This window comes from Pituophis catenifer, unplaced genomic scaffold (assembly GCF_029215685.1).
Source record: "Pituophis catenifer annectens isolate HBS135680 unplaced genomic scaffold, rPitCat1.0.hap2 SCAF_3, whole genome shotgun sequence".
Taxonomy (NCBI): Eukaryota; Metazoa; Chordata; class Lepidosauria; order Squamata; family Colubridae; genus Pituophis; species Pituophis catenifer.
This window is the reverse complement of record NW_027256883.1, coordinates 64,117,767-64,145,380: the sequence shown is the minus strand read 5'-3', so window position 1 is coordinate 64,145,380 and position 27,614 is coordinate 64,117,767. Positions and strand designations below refer to the sequence as shown.

The following is a 27,614-nucleotide window of genomic DNA, read 5'->3' as shown; positions in this document are numbered from 1 at the left end:
TGTAATTGTATGTAATCCCAAACATTGCTAGGTATAAATGCTTCTCTACCTCAAATGTGACGTGAATTAGACAATCAAGTGAACAAAGAGTATCAGCCATTATGTCTAGTTGTTCCTTCTTATATCTATAGAAATCTATAGTCAGCAGAATCTCAGTTGTGACTACTCTGGTGATATCTCTTTGTTGTTAAGGTCTCAGAATTATTAACATTATGGTAATTAACCATGTTAATATCAAGTACCAATACCAGCATTTCTGTTCATCAATAAACAGGGCAAGAAACATTTACATACCCATAAGATCTCTTCACTGTGGACTTGCTGAACAATAGTTCACTATATGGCAATTTCTTAAATTTATCTCTGCCAACTGCTACATAAAACTGTCCATTTTCCAAATCCATCCCGCTTTCCACAGATTTTCCATCTAAAGTATAAAGCCTATAAAAGAAACATAATAGTACCATATTAACCTTTTAGTAAATGTGTTCTCTAACACTGTATTACAATTGTATTACCAATCAACAAATACCTAATAAATCTCATTATAGATTATGAACTTTATTTCAGAAAACAAATCTTGAGTCTCATCACAGAAAAAAATATAAACTATACCTAAAGAAATTTGTACAAGAAAAGATCTCATGAATTTGCTGTACTTTACAAAGCTGTGATCATCAGCAATTCTCATCAAAATTGTCTGCTATTGCTCCATAACAAAAACAAAAAGTAAATTTGTATTCAGCACATAGCCATTATGAAAGGTTCGCTTGCCTCACAGAGCCATTAAATAACAATCTCAAGAATAAACAACTCAGAATAATGTAGCAGCATAAAACAATCTAAAACCAAGCAAATATTATAAAATTGCTGCAACAAAACAGTAGACCAGGAACATTTAAAGCACAAAATCATCAATTATCGCTGTAATTAAGATATAAATACTATGGAGGAAAAATTAAAGAATAAAAATATTTTTTCACAATTTCTTAAATCATGTCAGTATAACGAGTGAGCAAATAAATTGGGTGGGAGGGAACTGGAAAGAGTAGAAGCTGCCACCAACAAAATCCTAGCCCGAGTTGACACTAGCAGAACTTCTTCCCAGGATGCCATATGCAAGAAATTATAACAGCAGACAAAGCTTCTTGGATGAGAAGCAAAACATCTGCAAAGAAAAACAAGAAAGTCCAGTTGCCTCTTGAAAAAGCATCTTTGACACAACCATGAACTGGATGACTGAGAATCTCAATAGACATTTAGCTATAACAGCAGAATGTGATGCTCAGGTAGCAGGATACAGAAGAAGATGTTGCATTAAGTTGAAGGGGTCTAATCATATATAGAGGTTTAAATGTAGTGACAAAAACATTAAATTTAACTTGGGAAGAAACAGGAAACCCATGCAGTTTAATACGTGCTCCTGCAGGGATCTACCAAATAAAAGTTTAGCAAACCTTTTTTCAAGGCCATTTCTACCTGGAGCCCTTTGCAATAATCAAGAAACCAGGTCAGATCTCACAAAGCAGGGATACAGCTAGTAATTATCTGCAGATAGATTTAGGAATTTCTGACTACCATGCTGACCAAAACATTCAGGATCAGAATAGATTTTGTGCTTTAAATGTTCCTGGTCTACTGTTTTGAATAGGGCCAGGGAGCTTCCTTAAACTGCAGATCTGACCTTCAGAAAAACAGCCTCTTGTTTGACAGGAAAAGTCCCTTCAGCTTGGTTGACATCTCTCCCAACCCCAAGTATTGCTTAACGCATTGTAAGCCGCCCTGAGTCTCCGGAGAAGGGCGGCATATAAATCAAATTAAAAAAAAAAAAAGTATCACACTACTCTAAATAGTTTCAATCCATTATCATGCCCCTTTATCATAATTCATCCAGTTTGAAAAGGGTAGGAGGGGGGAGGGAGATGTGGATGAGGGGAAGAGTCTTCACATAACTGTCCCAGTTATTCCCACCTGCCCTTATTGTTAATTAAATGGCCTTCTGTGTTTAAGAGTCAAGGGAGTTCTCTTGTACTTCAGACTTAATTGTCTTCTCACTCTTCTGGATATAGGCTAAATAAAAGCAAGTTTCTATTTTTGTGTATTTCTTGATAAATCTTTTACTATAAATATGTGAAATATATTCAGCATTTGGTTATGACAGGAACATATCCTCTAACAAAGATTCCTGCTGAATTCATATCTCCAACATGAGAGCACTAGAGAGGATATCTTGGCCACTGATTTTTAGGAGCACAACTGGGTACAAGTTACTCCTATCATGCTTCTTTAGCAGGTCATCCATCGGAGTGACCAGTGTCCTATCTGTGCTATGATGCAGACCAAAGCTAGACATTAACAATCTGTTCAATGCAGAAGTATTTAAAACTGTTCCTAGCCATTCTGTCAACTATGTTGGCCAGAATAATAGATTTGAAACTGTCTTGAAGTTAGTAATAAGCATTGTTTTTTTCAAGTTGAAGCATCAGAAAACATGGTTTCATATTGTACTAAAATACTAGCGCGCAGGCAGTCTTGATTTTAACACTTTACTATTACTTAAATTGAGAGCAAGTTTGGTGCTGTGGTTAAGGCATCGGGCTAGAAAACTAGGAGACTGTGAGTTCTAGTCCCATTTTAGGCATGAAGCCAACTGGGTGGTTTTCAGCCAGTCATTCTTTCTCAGCCCTAGAAAGCAGAGAATGGAAAACCACTTCTGAAACCTTGCCAGGAAAACAGCAGGGATTTGTCACCAGGAGTCAACACTGACTTGAAGGCACCCACATAAACACACAAACAACCTAAATTATAGTAAACAAAAAATACAGATTTAATAGAATGTCTTATACCAAAAAAAGCTATTCCTGCCTCATCTGTATCTTGAGAAATTGTTTCATATCTGCACCGCTAACAATAGCCACTAGATGGGATATCAGGTCAGCTTATTTACAGAATTATTCATAATGTTGATAGTTATGGTAGTTCAAAAATGAGCTATAAAGCTACAAATCAAACCCTCAAATTTTTCTGCGAATGCAAGTAGTATTTAAGGATTAAACACAGTTTCAAAGTAAGTACACAGACTGGAGTTTTTCCACAGATCTCCATACTGATCCTTGATATATTTAAATTTTCCCACATGCTTCTTAGATTCAAAAATGTTTTGGCTTTTCAAAAACACAAAACAAAACAAAAACCCTAAAGCAACATACATCTCTAGATTTATATGGATTACCTAGTAGCAGATTTGTTAAACTACATTTTGATATCCAAAACAAATATACATCGTTAAGGGTCTCAGAAATGCTTCCTGTATAATGGTGCTAGCTGACTGAAATTCACCATGATATTGTAAAATAAAAATATGTAACATGGAAGAATTTACCAAACAGGCTTGATACAGTACCTTTTTTAAAAAAAAAAACTGATTTAGCTAATTTTCCAGTGCTGTGATTTTAACACACCAATGATGTAGAATTACTCTTCCATGAACTAAAACTGTGCAGCAGAATAGTATTTATGATGGGGATTATCGCTGGTTTTTCAACTGGATCTCAAAATTCATGAAAAAAAAAGTAACAATATGAGCCTTAATGTGCTTCCACATAAGGCTTTTATTGTCCAATTCCTCTGAGCTATTCACAGAATATTATTTGGAAAGGGAAAGACCATGTATAATTGTATTGTTTATTTCCTTACTATTGTTTCCATCTTTTTTCTAATGAGGAAAAAAACATTAAGGAAAGCCAGAAGAGGTAACAGATACCTTTGACAGATAGATCTAGGGTTCTGTATCTAGAAAAAAACAAAGAAATTTGGCATTACTGTATGTGTCTCTGATAGACACTATACCAGGGTCATTCCTACATTACAGGCAAATGACATTTTTGTAGTCAGGGATCACTTTTTAAAAATTCTGTTTTGTTTTGTTTTAGTCTTCTATGGTCACGATGATAGTGATACAATTATGTTGACTAAGAGGTCAGAATAGAAATGTCTGCCTTTTTTATAGCTTTTGTATTATTTTAGCGCTTGGTTTAAGAAAAAAAATGCATTTACCTTTTAAAACTGAAAAAAAATATATGCCAAAAATTGGCAATTCTAGAGGATTTCAGCAAATTGAATCTGGAGGGTTTGATAAGCAACATAGAGACTAAGGGCTGCAAATCAACCATCCCTTTTATAGCACCACACTCCTGTTTTCCTACACAACCTCCTTTGACACCCTAGCTCATGTAGTTTTTATTTACCAATAAAATAAGTGGATTTCCGTCTTCATTTCCAAATCTAATATATTTCAATTAGACAGGCTCAATTATTTGTGCTCCTGGAGATGGGGTTAACAGCAATTAATTTTCTGTTCCTATCTTTAGCTTAAAGAGCTGTTAAAAATGAGGTGAATTGGTGATTTGTTTTTATATACAAGGAATAATATCACTAATCCTATAAATGATGGGCGTAATTGAGAGGGGAAAAAGAACCAGTATTGTTGCTGTGCTGTGCTGAAAAATTAATTGCCCGTTCATTTAACACAGAGTTTTGTCTTTATCAGAATTAACAGTCTTTATTGGAATTTTGACTAATGGAGTCTTGTTACCATAAATCACAGTAACTAACCTGTTAATTATTAAACAGTAATACATTTTAGTAGATTTAGTGTGCTCTCTCTTAAGGTATCAAATACAAAAACTTGATTTACAGAAAACTAGGAAAGCCAAATAAATAAGCATAATACACAGTTGAAATATCTACATACTAATAAAACTCTTATGTCTGAAACCTTTAACTGGGCAAAACAGTGCAGCATAGGGCAAAATTTTATCAACTAAGGTACCTCAAATGGGCTAACTTGCAGAATGCTGGGACCCATTACTCCCATGGGAATTAAATTTTGAAAAATTCTTGCCATTTCATACTGAGTTCAGCACCACTGCCATAGTCACATGACCCTCATTTACAATGTTCCCTGACACCTTCTCACAAGATAGTGGCACTGTGTGAATGAGGGCTACTAATGACAGATCCTCATAGCTGTGGCCGTTGCAGCATCCCTGTGCTCATGTGATTGGAATTCGGGAGCTCGGCAACCAGCTTTCAATTATAACATTACAGCATCTCGGAGTCACGGGACTGCCATTTGTGACAATTTTCCCACGAACAAAGGAAGTGATTTGGATTGAGTTAGCAATTCTAAAAAAAAAACAAAAAACAATTGTAATATGGAAATTAATGTCATTCAGAGTTAGTATCACTAAAAGAGAATACTATAATAGCTATAGAAAGCACTATCAATTTGAAACTTGTTTTTCATTCTTTGTGTTGAATAGTTGCTTAAGAGTAGCTTACGTAAGAATTGCTTAAAATGCAATAATCCTATACTTCCAAAACTATCCCCTCCAAAGCAGTTTCTAAGGTTAAAGATAAGTAACTGAGAATCAGATCATAAATCTTGCAGAAATAAGGTAATTTAGCTCTCAAAATTGTAAAATATAAAGGAAAAGGCAGAAAGACTGCACTATAATGGAAAGCATTCACAAGGAAAAACAGTCATCAGTATTGTCAATTATTAATTAAATGACATCACTTTCAGCTTTGTCAAATGTAACTCTTTTGGCTTGAATGGAGAAGAGGATCACAACAGAGGACTGCACTGTTCTTAACAAATGTTTGGATAAATGTGTTCCCTCAGTTTATTCTATTCATCAGGAAAATGCTAGCTCAAACTCCCAAAGGGCATATTTTTAATAATATTTCAGTATAATAAACCCAAATAAATAATTTGGGTAATAATTTCTGTCCCAAATGTGATATGAAAAAGGGATGAGATAAACAGGATGTTAAAGATGCCTATTCTATGTGATACTAAAGAAATGCGGTACTGTATTTGAGGTACTATACTGCTATAAATTTAGAAAAATTGTGTCCATTACATAAACATTTTCTCAAACTAAAGGCTATACTAAATCCAGAAGTATAATCTAGTGGTGAAATCTAAAAAAATTTCCTACCGGTTCTGTGGGTATGGCTTGGTGGGTGTGGCTTGGTGGGGGTCATGTGACTGGGGGGGTCAAAAGATAGAAACTCACTTTAACAATGTCCTGCTGGAGCAGGGGATTGGACTAGATGACCTCCAGGTCCCTTCCAGCCCTGGACTGCTGTGCTCTTTCAAGGTATCCTCTGAAGCTGCGTCTAGTTCCAGGTTTGTGGTCCTTCCTTCCTCTCGTTTTTCCCTCCCTCCCTCCCTCCCTCTCTTTTTTCTTTTTCTTTCCTTCTCTTTCTTTCTCCCCTCCCTTTCTCCCTCCCTCTTTCCTTCCTTCCTTCCTTCCTTCCTTCCTTCCTTCCTTCCTTCCTTCCTTCCTTCCTCTTTCTTTCTTTCTTTCTTTCTTTCTTTCTTTCTTTCTTTCTTTCTTTCTTTCTTCCTTCCTTCCTTCCTTCCTTCCTTCCTTCCTTCCTTTCTTTCTTTCTTTCTTTCTTTCCACCCCCTATCCCCCATTTTTGGCCTAGCAGGCCTCACAGAAGCATCTTGGGAGCAAAAACGGACCCCCAATAGGTACTTTAAAATGCTTTCGAAAGTATTTAAAAGTTCCTAGGATCGCACGGCACAGCTAGATTGTCGGAATCTTTTTTTTACTTTTTTAAAACATTTTTTTACTACCTACCATGTTTCCCCGAAAATAAGATCCTGTCTTTTATTTTTTTGAACCCTAAAATAAGTGTTTGGCCTTATTGCCATTCGCTCAAAAGCCCAATTGGGCTTATTATCAGGGGATGTCTTATTTTGGGGGAAACAGGGTATTGCCCGAATGGTAATTAAAAAATGCTTTTAAAAAGTTTTTTAAAAGTTCAGACGATCAACTGTGCCACGCGATCATCAGAACTTTTTTTTTACTTTTCAAAAGCATTCTTTTACTACCAGTTCAGGTGAACCAGTAGCATTTTCACTATTCGGGAACATGCACGTGCAGGGGAGCACTGGAAACCAGAAGAGGAGTTCCCTGGCATGCATGTGCACACCGGGGAGCTGAGCTTCCAGTTTCCGGTGTGCACATGCACACCGCTCACCTGGTCTTCTGGTTTCTGGCACGCATGTGTGCGTGAAGACCAGCTGGCCAGTGCACATGTGTGCATATGCGCAACGGAACCCGGAAGACCAATGGGCGACAGTTGGCATGCCCAGAGAAATGGCTCTGCATGCCACTTCTGGCATGCATGCCATAGGTTCGCCATCGCTGATCTATCTGATTTAGACCAATTCCTGCAAATTGCTCATAAGGGGTTTTTTTTTCTTTGAATGAAGGTATCATATAATGCTGAGTATAAAAAACCAATTATGGTAATATACTACTTTTATACCCCAAACAACTGCACATTTGTATACCACACACTCTTTGATCAGTCTTAATCATTTTTGCATGCCAAATATGATGATATGAACTGACATGATAAGCATCAGTTTCATGAGTTTTCCCACTACCTATAAGAGAAACCAGCTCCATATGAAAGGGTTGCTAATACACTCGTGTTCCTACATTTGTAGTATTTGAAATGGAATCTCTTGTGTAGTGAATGAGACAAGAAAAAGCTATTTGTATCTAATGTGGAGATGCAGTTCATAGGCTAACAGAAATCATATATTTTTATCTATTGTTAAGCACTTTCATGCTAAATCCCTTCATAGTGAAATGACATTACTCATATTGAACAGATTTTTCTGGCCACTCAGATAAGCAATAGCCAGTAATTATGGGCAGGAAAGCCTAAGGCAACAGCAGAAACTACAAAAGTAGCATCACAAATCTAATGTTTGGGGGGAGCGATATAAAGAGTATAGAATGGAGAGTTGTCCTGGTTTGAAATCTCTGATATCTTAAGAGTTTAGCAAGGTTATTGTTACTAAAGCATTGAATTTTAAATACAAGGCAATGGACATTTTGCACTGAAGATCTAAAAGTTAGGTTCTTGTATATTATCTCCAGCACCAATGAAACAGCATTCTGATCAGCATCAGTTGATTCTACACCTGATCACAATATCCATGAAAACAATGAATTTTTACTTGGCTTTAAAAAGAACTTAGTTTTAAAGTAGATGCTCAAAGAATAAGGAAAATCTCTTTTGACTCTAAGATTTTGACCCCTGCCCCTTTCAGGACATGTCAAATTATGGTCAAAATCAGTTATTGCTTAATTTACATAATACTTTTACTGAATCAACACAGATTTCTGAAAATAACAAAGAAACAATTAAAGCAAAGAAACTATTGACATATGTCTAAATACAACATTTTCTTTCACTTTCTGGCTCTTTCTTTCTTATATAGATCTCAATGAAACGCATGCTATCTGGATTTCTGCCTAACACCATAAAGTAGGCTGCGGCAAGTGGGCTGGGATGAGTCAGCCCAGGGAGTTGTCCCATTCCAATGCAAAGACTTGCCTTCATAATATTATCTCTACCAAAACTTACTTCTGCTATATGTTTAGTGTCAACCACTCCTTTGTAATCAGAAAATACTTTATGTCCCCAAAGCCTATGGATTTTCTCTAGACAGAAAATCACTTACAGGACTCTTCTTGCCAGTAAAAATCCAGGCAATAACTGTCAAACAAATGAATACTGAAAATGCACATACAGAATCTTCATGAACTTATTACTATCAACTAACAAAGATTACAAAGAATCAGTTCGAAATATAAAATTCTATGGCACGTTCATATTAGAAGCTGTTCCTGCTGAGTTAGAGTTCAGAGGAAGTCATCTGAAAGCACAACAGTATCTGTGATAGGAGACTTCCGGTTGACATCGCAGCGGGAATGGCTGGAAAATAGTGGCGCTCTGCCAGGCTCCGTGAAATGCAGCCAGCAACTGCTTGCTGGGAGACATTACAGGGTCAAGCCACCCTGAAGGGGTGGTGAAGAAAGGAGAGGCACTTCGCTAATCACAAGGAAACAGCAATTTTCTTGTTGATCTGAATAAAGCTCTCCCGAACGGCAGCAGGGACGACAGCCATCTTGGTCTGTCACCAGCTGGGACAACCAGGACACTAAGATCTTGTGCTAGAGCGGTGCGTGGACAGAGCAGTGAAACTAGGTGAGATAACTTCCAACTTTTACCCCAAAGATTTAACCCAAGTTAAAAATGTTTAAAAACAATCTCCAAATAGTAAGAAAGCGGCGATTGGATTTATAGAGAAGGATTAAAGTCTAAAAATTAAAGAGAAAGACTAAAGATTAAAGACTCAGATGCAAAAGAAATATTTAAAGGATGCTTTAAAACACAGAAAGCCTGGAAAAAGTCAAACAACATTGTGAAAAGTGATTATTGAGAGAAATTGCTTTTCTAAACTCTATCTTCAACCCACCCCACCCCACCCCCCGAATGGCTGACAGTCAGCTGCTTTGACTTTTACACTCTGTTGAATGCTGGAATTGGAAGTAGGGGAGCCATCTACTGGAGGAAGAAGATTACTGCAACGTTGGAAATTTGACTGAAAGTGATGAAAGGAGAGAAAGCAAACAACATCTTAGTAGGCAATCTGGAGGCTTGGAAAGATCTACTGGGCTGTTTGAAGATTTTTAAAGCAACTGAACTATAAATATCAAAACTTTATTGAACTGTTTCTTGAAAGGTGGATTTGAAAGATTTGAGGAACCTGGTGGGCTAAGCTGGATTTGATTCACTAACATCCTACGATGCAAAAGATCATCCTACGAGGCAAAAGAAGAAAGGGGGGGAGAAGAAAAGACAAATAAGACTCTAAAATTTGGACAATTGGGAAGGTGTAAGTTGGAAACTGTAAAAAGACTGTAAAGTATATATTTATAGCTTTTAAGGACTAGAAAGCTAGGGGATTTGGAGGAATAATTCTGGGATTGATAAATTTTATTAATAATTGATTTTTTGGGAGTTTTTTAGATAATGGGACACTGGAATATTAGAGATAAATTGAGTAATTTTTAATATATTAATTTGGTACAAAATGACTCAGCAGGAGACAATAAAGTTCTATGAAGTTCTATGAATGTTAATGATAGCTAAAAGTTTTTATAAAAGTGTGACAAAGAATCATAAGGAGATGATGGGATTGTCCAAAAATAAAGAAGTGAGTGTAAAAGATCCTCAGCAAATGGTGGGAAAATATGAACAAAATATTCAGAAGATAGATGAGAAATCAGGAGTGGTGGTGGAGACAAATCAAGCTACAAGAAAACAAAAACAATGAAAAGATAATAACAATAAAATCTAAGAATCAAATAGATAATTCCTTAAGAGCTTACAATAGCACAGAGAAAAAAAATGAAGACTTCCCAAAAATAATGAAAGGGTTATGGATTCAAATGATGCAGCAGAAGGAGATAAGGGGTAAGACAGAGGGAACATTCAGTCTATGTAAAAATATTAGAAAGAAATATAGGAGCCCAAGAGAGAAATAAAAAAGAATCACCAAAAAGTCAATAAATGATGAAACTCTAAAAAGGCTGAGAGATGACGGATATCTTGACAGATATCTTGTAATACTGTGATTGTATTAAAAACTAATAGAAATAAATAGAGAGTCTAAACTGGAGAAATAGTAACATATATATAGATATATAATAATATTTATTATAACCATAAATACACTAAGGAGGTAGAAGATTGTGATGAGGCATATTTAAATGTATTATTATGATTAACAGTGTGCAAAAAATGTAATGGAATTTATAGCTTTTAAAGACTACAAATTAAGGGGATTCAGAGATATAATCCCAGGACTGATTAAATTTTATTAATAAATGGTTTTATTGGTGTTTATAGAAAACTGAGATATTGGAAATATGGTGGAATTTGAGTAATACTTAAAATATAGGTGACTTAACAGGGATCAACAAATACACTGTATGAAGAAATGTAATGGATGTTGGACATATATTTTTGGAGAAAGCAATAAAGAATTATAAAGAAAGAATAGTACTGTTTAAAAATAAAGAGGTGAATATGGAAGAACCCCAACAAGTGGGGGGGGAATAAATACAAATTGGGGGGAAAGTATTATAATATTGACACATAAAAGAATATAATTATAATGAGCTTGTTAAGGTTAGAAGTTGGAAGATAAAAACTATATATATGTAATTGTATTATTATTGTTAGCACTGGATAAAATATGTATTGACCCAGTCATTACACTGTCCACAAAATATGTTGGTTGTTAAAAGAAAACTGCAAATAAAACATATACAAAAAAAAACCAGTATCTGTGATAGGCAATTTTATCTTACCTGTGTACAGCTCCACTTCTGAGCGTAATTTTCTCAGTAACCATTTCAAGAACTCGATCCCACTGATTTAATGCTTTCCTTGGGATGAAAAGACGCACTGCTGGGCTTACAAGATCACCATTAGCAACCAGGCTAAAAAAAATTATAGAAAATTAACGATTAGCTGAATATTCAGCAATAAGTATGCTTATTAGAAAATAAGCAAGGCTGAATTATACGTCAATTTATTCAGACTTGGTCACACCCCCCGTGGTCATCTAATGGTCATTTCACCAGGTGAAGGAAAGAAAAAAGCATTCTACTTACATGTTAAGAAGGGTCATGTGAATAATCTTTATTTCCTTTTTATACTCTTACTATCTTTTCCTTTTTTATTATGTCTTTTTAGGTTGTAAGCTGCAGGGTAGGAACTCTTTTCATTAATCTGTACATTACACTGAGAGACTCTCTGACTAAAGTAAGAGTATAAATGAATACTTACAATATAGTGCATGGCTCCTGAAGTGGTTTTCGAAAGCGTGCAGACACATTAATTCTGCTGTGGGTTACTGGCTTCACCTGAAAGATACCCCACCCCAAAAAAAGTCATGTTTTTATACTGCATTAATTTGTTTTAAAACTATTTTTAAAAATCTTTTCCATCAGTACTTTAAAAGATTTTGTACATTATCAATAAATGATAACACTGCACGCCACTGTGTAATTATAGTTGCCATTTAGATATACATACATTTGCAGGATTTCTCTTTTGCTTTTCTCATCCAGCCTTTGGTTTTTGTTGCTATGTAAGTGACTTGCGCTTCAGAAGTGAATTTGTGCCATTATTAATATGCCAGGGGATGTTGTGGAATTAGCAATCACAGAAATGTTGCCCTCCAACTGTTGTCAGTTCTGCTAATTTCTTAGCTGTTTTTCATAGTTCATGCCTAGTGGCTTGGAAAGACATCTCTCTCATTTGTCACTATGACCTAGTGCCACTAGCTGGAAAAGGTTATACTTATCTTTAAAGCTTCTTACATTCAAAAATGTTGAAATTATGTTGTAAATGCTGCTTAAACTTGGTTTGGATGTAATATATATTAAATTACTAATGTGCTACTAATGATTCCTGAGATTAATTCGTAACAGTTTTCTTTATGCCCAAAACAGAAAACTGGAGTTACCAGATATGGGACACACCAGAATTGGTGGGGGGCGAGGAAGTGGACCCTTCCATTTGTGCTTTCAGACTGTGTTTTATTTTGAAGCCAAGAACCAGTTTTACATTTTAAAACTGCATTTTAGTTAATATGCTTAACTAATATTATTAAACTATAATCATGACAAGCAGACAAAAATATAAGGAAATGGAAAAGATATTGCACGACAATGTTATTTTAGAACTTAATCAGAACACAGAACCAGAAGGAGTAACAGAAAAGGAACATTTATGTTTGTTTGTTTGTTTGTTTGTATGTGTGTGCATGTGTAGTTTATATTTATTATACACATACAGGCCCATTTTAAATATGTTATATTTAAATATGTTATACTATATTTATATAGTATAATTAAATATAGTGTTAAACTTATAAACGTTAAGCATTCCTGCGCGAGCTGCACTGGCTCCCAGTGGTCTTCCAGGTGTGATTCAAGGTGTTGGTTGCCACCTTTAAAGCGCTCCATGGCATAGGACCTGGATATTTACAAGACCGCCTTCTGCCTCCGATAGCCTCCCACCAACCAGTACACTCCCACAGAGAGGGTCTCCTCAGGGCGCCATCAGTTAGACATGTCGACTGGCGACCCCCAGGGGGGGAGCCTTCTCTGTGGGGGCACCTGCCCTCTGGAACGAGCTGCCCCCAGAGATTTGTTGGATTTCCGACCTCCATACCTTTCGCCGTGCCCTTAAAATGCTATTATTCCATCAAGCAGGGCTGGCCTAAAATTTTATGGGAATGGGTTATTTTATTTTAGATGATTGGCCAAACTATTTAATAATTTTAAATTGTTTTTAACTTTTATATTGTTGGTTTTTATTTTGGCTGTACATCGTCCTGAGTTCTTCGGGAGAAGGGCGGTATGAAAAATTTAATAAACAAACAAACAAATAAACAATAAACAAACAGGGTAAGTAGCAATCTCGCACATCTTTTCACATTGCATTCAAACTGACAAAAAGCAGAATACAGGTACTCCTACCTGCATTTATGATCACCCTTTGGCTGCCTGCCTCCCACTGTGGCCAACTTCCCTTACCACCTTGCCCATCTCCACTTATGCCCACCACATAACACACAATTACTTCTTTCATGATGGTGCAGCAAGGGCATCTTCTGTGCTCTGCCCAGGATGTCCTTTGGTATTCCAGTATTCCCTACCTCTGTTCTCATCAGATCCTTTTTTTGTGCCAGCACCCCTAAATCCTTCTTTTACACACTAAGCTTTTTTTTGTTTTTGAGTGAAAGAAGACCCTGGGTGGGACACAAACAGGGGGCCTGAATGATGTGTAAACAGGGCCCCTGGCTGGTTCACAATAGTGGCACAAAGTGTGATGGGCAGAGCTGGTTGTTGGTGACCGTTGGCAACAGCAGATAGATGGAAGGCCAAACGGACAGATGGTGGGGGAGATTGGCAGGCGAGGGGAGTTCAAGAGCAGACTGGCAGATATCAAACCAGCAATGGTTTGGCTACGGATGGTCCTATCTAACAACCAATGGGATTAGGTTAACAACAGCAACAAGGATTTGCATCTCGCATCATATGATTGTCATTACTAAGTGATATATTCAAGTGAAATCACACTTTATGACCACATCACTTAGTGGCAGAAATATGTCTCCCAATTTCTATCATTCTAGTTCTTTCTAACCAAGAACTACCTGTGTATGCTTTTTTTCCTCTATTGTACAGTAATAATTAGGAGCAAACTGCCACAAAACAGTGCTTAAGTTCTCCAGAATTCTGAAATCCAATGGATTTTGAAATTTTTTTCTGGTGATCTTATATTGACATAATAGTTTTTTAATCTTTGTTATTGTTGAAATAAATCAGATTTTTCTTCCATGCTGCTTCTGCTTTGAAGCATAGTGATTTCCAATTTGTAGCTGAGGTTAACTGGTTGAAATTGATTGGTTTTTGATATAGGTCCCTTATCTGGAACCAAGATTTTGTGCAGAACATAAACCTGAAAATCATACAAATGATTCTATATTATTCAGGATTATATATTTAGATGTCTATATAAATGTGAATTGTTTTAATCTTTTTCTTAATTACTTATTAATTTATAAAAGTATGTTCTTTAAACACATAAATGAATTAATATAATAAGCATTTGGGAATATATAGGAAATTATATAACATGTTTTCTTTCTTTGAAGATATTTTCCCATTTGATAGCTATCCACAATTCAACTCATTGTCTCCAAATATTCTGAAAAGCAACATTTTTAAATATTCAAGAAAATCATTCAAATATGTTATTTATATACATGAATCACTCCTTTAATCAATAGAACTTCCTTAATAATCTGGAGTCTCACAAATGAACATGTACACAATCCCAGTGAAAAATATTATGTGTAATGCATCATAGGAAGCATTATCTGTGGAATGACAGTGGTTGTTTCAGTCATCAAATAATAAAACATTATTTTTTATTCTGTGGAATTAGGAAAATGTTTTAGTGCATACATGTCAATAACCAGCTAAAATCTTTTTTGGTACTAATTACTAGAAACAAAAGGTAAAACCCATACAGGAGCACTTTTACATATGCATTCTAAAAACAGATTTTTCATTAAACAGGCTTCCAATCTCAATCCTTTCAAAAATCCTATGCTGAGAGGCCTTTGGGAGACATTCAAAAACCAGTATTACAATTATAATCAAACTGCCCACTTATTCTAAAAACCATTTTAAAACTTAGTTAACAAGGTTGGGATGTACCAAACACTTTAAAATTGCACTTTGTGTCAGGCGAAAGCAACTAGATAGAACCTGTCATGAGTACTCTCAAGCAGAAGCTTTATTGTTAGTCACCTATGTTACAAGAATCTCATGGGACCGACAGCATTCCCTTGGGAATCGTCAGATAAGGCTTCAGGGATTCTGGGGAAGGTCAGGCCTGGGCTGCTTCTTGCAATGCAAGGACTCTAAACTCGGCCCCCTCTTAACACCTCCCTTCAGTCTAGCTGAAGATTCCAGCACACTTTTCTATATACTCTGCATTTTTATGATTCTTTAAAACATCTTTCTTCTATATATTGAAGAGCTATACTACCTTGTTTCCCCCAAAATAAGACATCCCCTGATAATAAGCCCAATCGGGCTTTTGAATGTATGGCAATAAGGCCAAGCGCTTATTTCAGGGTTCAAAAAAATATAAGACAAGAGTCTTATTTTTGGGGAAATGTGGTATAACAAGCCACTCAAAATATTCCCAGGAGTGTGCAATTATATTTTCTGCATGCTGATGAAACCTAACAAAGTCTCTCAACAAGTCAACATATTATAGAAGACAGTTGTCTAAGCTACACATACATAAACAGTACCCACAAGAGCCTTGAATGTGAAATTCTCCCTAGAGTCCTTTCAAAAATTGCTCTCAATTTATTATTTTAATATAACAGAATAAACTTATGATAATAGAATAAGTATACAAGAAATACTATACTTATTAACTGAATTTAATTAATGTAAATCATTTTTAAATTAATTGGAATAAAACCATGCTTAGACTTTGTCCTGTCCAACATTTTTGTTCCTGATCTAGTCACTTTCCCTCAGCCCTAGAAAGAAGGCAATGACAAAGCACTTCCAAAACTTAGCCAAGGAAATTGCAGAAATTTGTCCAGCCAATGTTGACTCAAAAGTGTGAGCATGCACACACGCACATACACACAAATCAATTTATTGGAGTATGATCCCTGGCTTGCTAGTCAAAGTCCAAGTATAGTCCATAAAATAAAAAGTTTAACACTCTAGCTCTTCACTGGAAATAAATGATTTGAACTTATTATTAATGGTGCAGTATCATTATATACTTTTGGAAAATTCTGTATGCCAAATATAAATATTGCAGAAACCTGTTTTTAGACAAGTCTCTAATAATAAATCATTAGTATTTCAGACTGCCTTGGCCTTTCTAGAAAACAAGTTCTAAAATAAGGCAATCCTATGGGAGTATATGGTATGACTGAGGCATTTGAGATTTGCAAAGTTATGCTGATTTGTAAAGTGCATTGCATTGGCCTATATCTCATTCCATCTATTTAACATTTAGATAACAAATGAAATACATTAAAATGTACTAAAACTCAAAACACGTTTTATAATTCAAGTATTTCATTCAAAATATAGCATGTAGTGTGATGTAAGATCATACTTGGAATATTTCATTCAGCTTTTGTTGCCACAATATAAAAAGAGATTCTAGAAAGAGTGCAGAGAAGAGCAACAAAAATGATTACGGGACTGGAGGCTAAAACATATGAAGAACTGTTGCTGGGATTGAGTATCTCTAGTTTAATGAAAAGAAGGATTAGGGATGACATGATAGCAGTGTTCCAATATCTAAGGGGCTGCCACAAAGAAGAGGGAGTCAACCTATTCTCCAAAGCACCTGAACGTAGGACAAGAAGCAATGGATGGAAACTTATCAAGAAGAGATCCAACATAGAAATAAGGAGAAATTTCCTGACAGTTAGAACAATTAATAAGTGGAATGGTTTGCCTTCAGAAGTTGTGGGTGCTCCATCACCGAAAGTTTTTTAGAGACTGGACAGCCATTTTTACAGGGTCTCCTGCTTGAGCAGGGGTTTGGACTAAAAGACCTCCAAGGTCTCTTCCAAAGATCAATCACAAAAGGACATGGGCCCGAAACCTGGTTTCTGACTACTATATAGTATTGCGTATCTCTTTATAATTCATACTGTATTGCAGGGGTGTGAAACTGGCGGCCTGTGGGCCGGATGCGTCACGCGCAGGCCTCGCCCACCCCAGCTCCGAAAAGGGAAAAACATCATGTGACAGTAACATGATGCCATGAGTCTGACACTCGTGTTCTATTAACATCTTTCCTCAGAATTTATTTGCAATTCAGTTTTCTGCCTATCTTACTTTCTTACATGCCATTCTATGAACAAATTATCAGATTACAGCAATCGTTCTTTCTTTGCCACTCCCCACATATCTCAAAATGTTTCAAAAACCTGTTATTCTTCAATCTAAATGATACTGAATGAAAACACAGCTGCCATGAATTTACAAACAGAACCCTCTGTGAGATGTAAATGCCTTATTCCCTAATGTGTAAATAATGTATATATGGGACATCGGGGGTTAACTTATTCTTTGGTTCCTAATGTATTCATAATTCACCACTCCCATTCTTGGCTCCACCCCTTGTATATATAAGGAGCCACCTTCACCATTTTCCTTGCTTCTATCTGTGAATATTCAGTGAATATAGAATGCCTGTTATAATTAAAGAGAAATATATTTAAAACTCTAACTCTTATTATCATTATTGAGTCTGATCCTGAAAATATTGCAACAAGCTGGTAGCAGAGGATGGTTAATTGACTCAATAAATACTTAAAGATGTCTAAGAAAGATAGGCCCAACACCAGGGCCCACAGCAAAGAAATAGAAACTGAACAAGAAATAATCAACGAATCCACAAACGCGATTTCGAGAGAATCCGAAGAATACACCACTGAAGAAGAAGAACTAGTAAATGAAAATAATGACCAGGAGGAAATCGAAATAGAAAATAACGAACTCAGGTCAGAGATATTAAAACTATTAAAAAGCCAGAAGAATGATGAAAGCCTCATCGCGAATCTCCAAGAAATGCTGAAAAACCGCGGAGCAGCGAGAGAGAAAAACATTGCTAAAGAGAAACCCAAAGACCAAAAAACTGTGAGTGATATGACTACAGAGAAAGTCGTTATGAAAAAGAAAAGATGTGATCCCGCGCGAAATTTTGAATGGCAGCCATCTTGGTTCCAACAAGCCTCCAAAGTGAGCGAAGCAGAGCCAATCAAAATGCTCAGTTCAAAATTTCTGGCGCGAAAAACGTTATCAGACAACGAAAGCGAAAAGGAAGATTCAAACTCTTCAGAAGAACCAGAATCAGAAAGCGAAGACGACTTAACGAAATCCCAAGTAAAGTCAGCAATGAAGACGCTTTTTGCTGCATTTGGGCCAAAATTAAAAATTTCCAAAGCGACAACGAAGAAGCTAGAGAACAAGCCGATACCTCAAGACCTGCACGCTCCCATCCTGACTTCGAGAGCGACGACGCCCGAGCCCAGAGAGCCATGTCGATTCCGCCCTACACCGCAGACCGGATCAAGTACCGACGCACACAAAAGAAAGAAAAGAGCAGTCGCCGCCATCAAAACTCCTAAAACCGAGCCAGAAACCGACTCGTCTGAAGAGGAGCGGAGCGAGCGAGCTGCAATGGAGAGAACCTTCCACGACGACGCCAAAGAAGAAATGAGCAACGCGCATGTGCGAAACTACGTAGACGGTCCGGAAAGACTTGAACTGGCCAGAGAACCGCGCAGACTCGTTGCGAGCATCCCCATGCCGTTTTGCAATTTCCTGCACTTGCGAGACCACGGACTACCTCAGGTTGTAAGTAATGGACAAAATAATGTGGGAAACTTACCCAGTGACTTCCCAAAACTTAGAGTTGATGGCATTAATTTGCAAGAATGGTATCAACAGCTTCAGGTTGTCTTTATGAAAGAAAATTTACTATTCTTTATCACTAGTCCTCCAAGAAGACCTTGGACTTTAAAAATAGATTGTTTACATCATAGAGCATTTTTCTTAATAATATCTAGCGTGTCTCCTGCAATGTATCATAGCATCAAACCAAACCTAACTGTTTCAGAAATAATTCAATGCATGTTTAATCTGTTTCACAGCGATAGTGTAGCTACCACTACAAGAATGTCTAAGGATTTCTTTTCTTCCAGAGTAAAACCAGGGGTTTCCATAAGTGAGCATTTGATATCTCTAAACAAAATAAGAGCTGAGCTGCATTTGAGGGGGGAAGTGATTTCAGATCAAACAATGAAAAGTGTTATTATCAATTCACTTGATTCATCATGGGATAGTTTTATGTCACACTTAGACACCATCAATCTAGGATATTTATCCATAGAAAGTCTATCTAACAAATTGATAGCAGAAGACAATTCAAGAAAAAATCGTTCCAGCAATCACACAGAACACAAATCTTTTAGGAAGGTAGCTTTCCAGGAAAAATACAATGAAGCTTTTAAATGCCATAATTGTGGGTCCAGGGAACACAATAGAAGAGACTGTCCCAAAATCTCAAAGGAGAGACATAGGTCAGAGTATAGGAGCAAATACAATTATAGACAGTCTTCCACAGATAGACATAAATATAGAAGCCCACCAAATTACAGAGATAGTAGAGGGGGTAGAGAAAATTCAAAAGAGAGAAAATCTGGTTCACTGAATGGACTAAATAAACAAGACAGCACTAAAACACAACAAAATGAGAACAATAATTGGCTTATTGATTCTGGGGCAACCAACCACACCACTAATAACAAAAATATATTGTCTTCATTTACAGAAGATAAATTTGTAATAAAGGTAGCTAATCAAGAAAAGGTTCAAGTATTAGGCAGAGGAAATGTGACCTTGCCTGGCCTAGGAAAAATAGAGGGGGTATTGTTAATTCCAGAAATACCTCATAACATACTAAGTGCCATAAAACTAAGCAGAGATTCTGACATCAATATAGTTTTCTCAAAGGGGAAAGCAACTTTAGAGAAGGACAAAACAAATGTAGGCACTGTGATGATTAAAGGAGGCCTACCCTATCTAATAACAAAAGAAAGATGGTTACATAACATTGATTCAAATATGGAAGATTGTATTGAGGCAGATGATGAAAATGTTAGTAACAGTGACAATGATGAATGTAAAATATCTCATGATCACGCAAATACACACAATGAGAAGAAACCAAGAATAGGTAAACCAATTCATGATGAGTGTGCTCACATCTTGCATAGGAAGTTAGGACATGCAAGTTTTCCTGTAGTACAAAAAATGACTGAACACGCAGAAGGTGTCAAAATAAAAAATTGTGAAAATTATTTGGAATGCTCAGTATGTAAATCCACTAAACTAAAAACTAGTCCCAGACCAAAAAAATCCAACAGATCAACTAACAAAATTTTTGACTTAGTACATATGGACCTAGTTGGTTCATTAACTCCATCAATCACTTATAGAAAACGTTACTTCCTAACAATAGTAGACGATTACAGTCGCTATGGTTTTGTTTACACATTAAAACACAAGGATGAAACCTTTCAGAAATTTAAGGAATTCTACAAACGCATAGAAACACAACATAATATCAGAATAAAACAAATTATGACAGATAGGGGATGTGAATTCATGTCTAAAGAATTCTCCCAATGGTTAAAGGATAGAGGAATGCTACATTTCACGTCTAGTCCATTTTCTGCGTTCCAAAACGGGATTGCAGAGAGAAAGAATTCCACACTACAAACCATGATTAGGTGCACATTAGAGGATGCTGGTTTAGGCAAACAATTTTGGTCAGAGGCCTTACATTATTCAAATTACACTCAAAATAGAACCTGGTCCAGTATTGTGAATAAAACACCATATGAGGTGATGTATAATAGAAAACCCAAATTAGCACACATGCACATATTTGGAGTCACTGCAGACGTACACATACCTAAGCAGTTGAGAAGAAAGGGAGAAAACGTATCCAGAAGATTAAGATTTATGGGATATGAAACTGGCACCAAAGGGTACAGATTCATTGATAATAATAACAAATTTATAGTCTCCAGAACAGCTGTGTTCCATGAACAGGCCAATTGGTCTAAATTACATCTTAATGAAATATTTCCAAATAAATGCAAAGATACAAAATCTTGTGAGGAAGGGACAATAGAAAATCAAAATATCAACAAAAATAAAAACAAAACCAAAACTTGGACAAATAGTCAGCACAAAATAAAGACAGACACATTAACAAAAAAGGAAGCAAGATATTTGCATGATAACCATAGCAAACCCGAAAGAGCTATTAGAAACAATAGAAATCAAGTACCAAATAAATACAGAGATTACATAATGCATATGGATGGTGAACAAATGACACCTAATACATATGAGGAAGTATTAAAACTCCCTCGTGAAGAAAAGGAAAAATGGGAACTAGCTATGAAAAAAGAGATGGAAAGTTTGCAAGGATTGAATGTGTTTACACCTGCGATTGCACCTAAAGATAAAACGATTATAGGTACCAGGTGGATTTATAAAATTAAGAATCTAGAAGGAGGCAATACTCTATACAAAGCTAGATTGGTTGCACAAGGTTATGCACAAAAATATCCGGAGGACTACACTGACACATACTCCCCCACAGTGAGAACAGAGAGTGTTAAAACAGCTCTAGTAGTGGCATCTGCACTCAATCTTGATGTATTTCAATATGACATACAGACTGCGTATTTACACGCAAAACTAGATAAGGAAATATATGTAAGAGCACCACACAGTCAATACACTAATAAGAATGAAATTTGGCTATTGAACAAGAGTCTATACGGATTAAAGCAATCTGGCAAAAGATGGTACGATTGCTTGGTAAAAGTACTTAAGACCATGGATTTCAACGCTACCACTGCTGATAACTGTTTCTTTGTAAAAAAGAGTGATGATCATATTGAATTTGTATTAATTTATGTAGATGATATTTTATATATAGGAAAACACAAGGAGAGAAGAGAAACCTTTGTAAATAAGCTAAACGAACATTTCTCGTTGAAATCTCTAGGTAAGGTAAACAAATACCTTGGCGTACAAATTAACAAAACTAGAAGGGGATTCAAACTTACTCAGAAAGATAAAATCATTGAACTTCTGAACAAATGCAATTTAAACAATGCCAAACCCTGTGACACTCCTATGCAAACTGATTTCCTTAGAAACACTGATGAATCTTCTCCTGAATTCAAGGATAATACATTTTATAGATCAGTCATAGGTTCACTTCTTTATATATCTAATTGGACCAGGCCAGATATTGCATTACCACTCAACTTATTGTCAAGATATGTTAGCAAACCAACAATGTATCCTTGGGAAGCAGTCAAAAGAATTCTAAGATATCTGAAAAGTACATTAGACTTTTGCTTAGTATTAGAACCTAGTAATGGTAAAGAACCAAAACTTACATGTTACGCAGATGCGGATTGGGCTGGAGATATATCATGCAGAAAGAGCACTTCTGGTTATATTTTTCTATTAAATGACTGTCCAGTTTACTGGTACACTGGTAAACAAGAACTGGTAGCCACTTCGACCACAGAAGCGGAATATGTTTGTTTGTCCAAAGCTGCAAATAACCTTGTATGGTTTAATGATTTGATTTCAGATGTTTGGAAAAAACCTGCTTTGCCTTTTGTTATGCATGAAGATAATAAAGCAGCCATTGAAATATCCAGATCCGATGCCATTGGACAAAGGTCCAGGCATATAGATATAAAATTTAAGCATGTGAGACAATTGTCTCAAGATGGATTTATCAAAGCAGTGCATTGTGATACCTCTGAACAATTAGCTGACATATTGACGAAGCCTTTACCTTCTAAACAGCACAAATATTTAACATCAAAATTATATGTCTTATATTGTCCTGAATCTGAATGTAATTGGTGTTGTATAGCGAACCGGCATTTAGAGGGGGATTTGTGAGATGTAAATGCCTTATTCCCTAATGTGTAAATAATGTATATATGGGACATCGGGGGTTAACTTATTCTTTGGTTCCTAATGTATTCATAATTCACCACTCCCATTCTTGGCTCCACCCCTTGTATATATAAGGAGCCACCTTCACCATTTTCCTTGCTTCTATCTGTGAATATTCAGTGAATATAGAATGCCTGTTATAATTAAAGAGAAATATATTTAAAACTCTAACTCTTATTATCATTATTGAGTCTGATCCTGAAAATATTGCAACACCCTCTTCCAGGTTTCATCACCAAAGGAGAAGAGCTGGATCTCTAAAAGGGAGAGATCCTTTTCTGTGATAGTACTCCATATACAGAATGTTCTCCCAGAAAACACAGGACTTGTGTCTTTTTATATTGATTTCTCAATTATATTAATTCCTATGAAATCATTTCTATAAATTATTTTAAAACAGATACAGTTTTAAAATTAACTCTTTTCCCATTACTGAAGAGCCTGCTAAGCAGAATATTAGATTCATGCTAATTTTCGAAACTCATGTGTAAAGGGACAGAGTTTACAGATTATACATGCATGATCAGTTTCAGAAAATCAATGGAATATACAGAAGTCAGGTATAAGGTTATCCCTCACTTCTTCCATTCAAAGATAATTTGGAAAGAGTTATCTATTGGTACTAAAAAGTAATTTATATAAATTAATGGATTATGGATTTATCCTCGGGTATCAACCAAGTAGGTGCAAAAAATAGCTGTTACGAATTCTTATACTGAATGCATAAGTACATATATTTAGACAGAGTAACTACTCATATATCTCGCCTGCCTGCCTGTCTGTCTATCTATCTATCCATATCTAACTTGCCTGAGAATCAGCATTCCTAAGCGCAAGAAGGAATCCCTATGATAATTCTCAGTGAGCCAATAGGGCACTCTGGTGCTGATCTCTAGCAAAATTTAATTTTTAAATTGTTAGATCATTTACAGTCAGCACAGGTTATTTATGAACCACTATAGATACAGTATACCTATCTGTAGTTGCATTTTCTGTGCTATTCTCTCTTTCTCCATTAATGAAAAGCTTGCACAAAAGTAAAATATTTTTAGGGGGAAACTGGTAACATGGGAAAAGAAAGGAATTTGTTAGTCCTGTTAATCATTTGCCTGATCTAAATTTCATTCCTATCCCACAGATTTGAGAGTCATTCCTTCAGTGACGTTGAAGTAGGAACTATGAGATACTAAGTAGACAAATGGATGATAGGGAGAAGATTAAACAACTCTCACATCTGTCCTCTGTTCAAGACATCAGTTGTTTCTAAGTAGGGTCCATCAAAAATAAGGAGTGGGGGGGAATTACATAATTACAATTTATTGGAGTATGAAAGATTGAATAGGGTCAAGAATGAAGCAATAGGGTTCAGAATAAATGTTTACTAGATGAATGTTGACTGAATGGGTATATGCCCATTACAAAAGAAATAAATTGAGTTTGGTTTTACAGAGAGAATAAATCAGGATTGCATTTCAATACTTATATCATATTATTATGTTATATATTATACACACAAAATGACTGAATGGGTTGAAAGGAAGGGAGGGAATGAAGAAAGTTGTGATTGTATAGAACTGATGAGCTTCTCAAACAGACAGTTATAACTTCTAAAAAAATAAAAGGCTTTTACAAAGTCATATATGGACATGATGGAAGTAAAGATGGATTCCAAGAATAAAGTATGGATAGAAATGGAGACCGCTGTTGCTGTTAATTAGATTTAGCTATGTTTTAATTTTTTTATGTGGAATTCTTGACGCTCTCTGAATTGGCTGTTTGCTTGCATTACACAAATAGATAACATCATCATTATAAGCATGAGGTTTACTTCCAATATGTATAGAGTAGCATGCCCTGCAATTTTGGGAAGGGTGGGGATTTCTTCATGGAGACCACATTGCTTAGCAACCGCAATGCCAGCAGGCCCCATTGCCATTGTTTGACAAACTACTTGACTCAATCCAAGCCATTCCTACCTTTTCCTCATCTCTGCCCACTGGGCTGCCCTATACCATGCTTTGCAGGATGACAAGTAGCCCCAGAACCACATAGCTCTGGGGTTGCTTGCCATAGCCTGGGAAACCTCAGTCATTCCAGCTTAATCCAAGTCACACTTACTACCTGTCATCCCGCCCAAGTAAACCAAATAGGAAACACGAATAATTCTACTTTATTCTGAATCTTGCAAGTCTGAAGGTACAAACCTCTCATCACCTTTTTAATTGTCTAAACAATTAGGGCAGGTCCTTCCTAAATTTCTCCCTCTCACTGTTAATCTACCATGTTTCCCTGAAAATAAGACCTAATCGGAAAATAAGCCCTAGGAAGATTTTTCAGGATGCTCGTAATATAAGACCTATCTCCAAAATAAGCCCAAATTAAGATAGTTAAGATTGTCAGCTGATCATAACTTTGAATAGTCGCTGAACAAACTGTTATAAGTGGCAGGCTACCTGTAGGTAAATTAGTTAGTACTTTAGCCCCAAAAGTAACAGGCAGTATTTTTCCAAGTACATTCAATTGTGGTATAAATCTGAGATACAATAGAAAAGTAAGTTCTCTTTCTAGTATAGTCCAATTTCTGGTGACTTCATGGACACATGCAAGCAGTTTACTTGAGCACAATGTGGAAATACTTTGCTAATGGATTCTGCTTATTTTAGTTCCAAATGTAGCCTATAACTCTGGTGTTTCCTTGTAGGTTTCCACCCAGGCACTAACCAACTTGGTTTAACAATGTAAATGATCTTTCAAATTGAAATCTGCCATTTCAAAAATGACATATTCATTTAAAAAAGAGTTTGCTTGATTCAATATTTTATTTTAAATTTTGACTTTGACTTCCTTGCCAGCAACAGTAAATAAAGTTACAGGTAATCCTCAATTAGTGCCTGCCTCATACTGCAACCATTTGCCATAATGATCATGACGGAAGAGAAATTTTATGACCAATTCTCACATTTATAACCTTCACAGGTCTGTAAAGCAAAGAAAAGTTGAAGTAAGCTCTTAAACACAGTCATGGTTTCATTTAGCAAGCACTTCGCTTGATGATTAAGTTACCAGTTCCAACAATGATCACTAAACACGGACTACCCGTACAGTTCATACCAGGCTCTTCCTCATTTCCTACGAGCAGTGGTGATTGAGTTAAAAAAAAAATACTGCAAGAATATTAAATATTTTGCATAATACAGTCAGAAGAGAACTATTATTTTTCACCAGACTTCAGTTTGAAAAGCTACAATAAAACCAAAAAGGCACACAGCTTCCATTATGAGCCCAGCAGACACAAAATAAATACCAATAAATAGAAAAGACTTTTAAAACCCTTCAAATAAAAAGATGTAGCAATATACTGTATTGCATACATCTATATCACCTTGAGTGATATGCATGTATCCTTGGCATGCTGGAACTCTGAAATTCTAGCTGTGATTAACTGTCTAGAATCGCAATGTGAATCTCTTCAGAAGATGGCAGGGGAAAAGAAAGGTCTAAAATCAGTCTCCCAAAGAAAAAGCAGTCGCTAGGGTCTATGCATACAAGAGCCTACATCACTGATTGGAGATAGGAAAGACATTATACAGGTAGTTCTCAACTTATGACCACAATTGAGCCCAAAATTTATGTTGTTAAGTGAGAAATTTGTTAAGTGAGTTTTACCCCATTTTACGACTTTGCTTGCCACATTTGTTAAGTGAATCACTGCAGCTGTTAAATTATTAACACAGTTAAGTAAATCTGGTTTCCACACTGACTTTGCTTGTCAGGTCACAAAAGGCGATCACATGACCCTGGGACACTTCAACTGTCATAAATGTGACTCAGTTGTCAAGCATCCGAATGTAAATCACATGACCATGGGGATGCTACAAGGGTCTTAAGTGTGAAAAATGGTCATAGATCACTTTTTTCAATGATGTAACATTGAACGGTCACTAAATAAACTGTTGTAAGTCGAGGACTACCTGTACAAATTAACACTCCTCAACCTATGCACATGTAGTCAGACATTATTCATAGCAATATTTTGATGACATTCATCCTGATTTTTTTATAGATATTTACATTCTACTTTCTGCTTCAAGAGTTGGATACTTTACATGCAGCCATATAGACTGTCAAATATTGAGGCAAAAGTTTAGTAATAAACACTAATAATAAACAGTATAGACACTTACATCTTCCAGAGATAACTGTTGGCAAAAAAAAAAAATGACATGTTTAGCATCTAGATCATAACTTTGCAATATACCACATATACTATATAAAATGTTATGCAGTTCACCTAATATCATGTTTATTAACAATCTTTTCGTGATACTGCTGTTTCAATATCAATGAACAAGATATACGTTGCTCATAAATGAAAATTTTAATTTAAAAAATAATGATTAATTAAAGCTTTAATATTTATTAATAATAATTAATTTTATTAATTATTACTTTCACATTCTCAGGCCTCATTACCATTTGAGGGCTTTCATTAAGGCTCTGAGTCAATCAATAAGGTGCAAA

At 35.9% G+C, this 27,614-nt stretch overlaps 1 protein-coding gene across 1 annotated transcript in view; it reads right to left on the bottom strand.

Annotated features, from left to right (window-relative positions):
• DCDC2 (doublecortin domain containing 2) overlaps positions 1 to 27,614 on the bottom strand; it is a 52,954-nt gene that overhangs the window by 11,373 nt on the left and 13,967 nt on the right. The window contains exons 3-6 of the mRNA XM_070942471.1: positions 27,278 to 27,292; positions 11,740 to 11,816; positions 11,259 to 11,390; positions 295 to 441 (exon numbers count right to left, since the gene is read on the bottom strand). Coding sequence (XP_070798572.1) covers positions 295 to 441; positions 11,259 to 11,390; positions 11,740 to 11,816; positions 27,278 to 27,292 — 371 coding nt within the window. The remainder of the gene's footprint in view (positions 1 to 294; positions 442 to 11,258; positions 11,391 to 11,739; positions 11,817 to 27,277; positions 27,293 to 27,614) is intronic.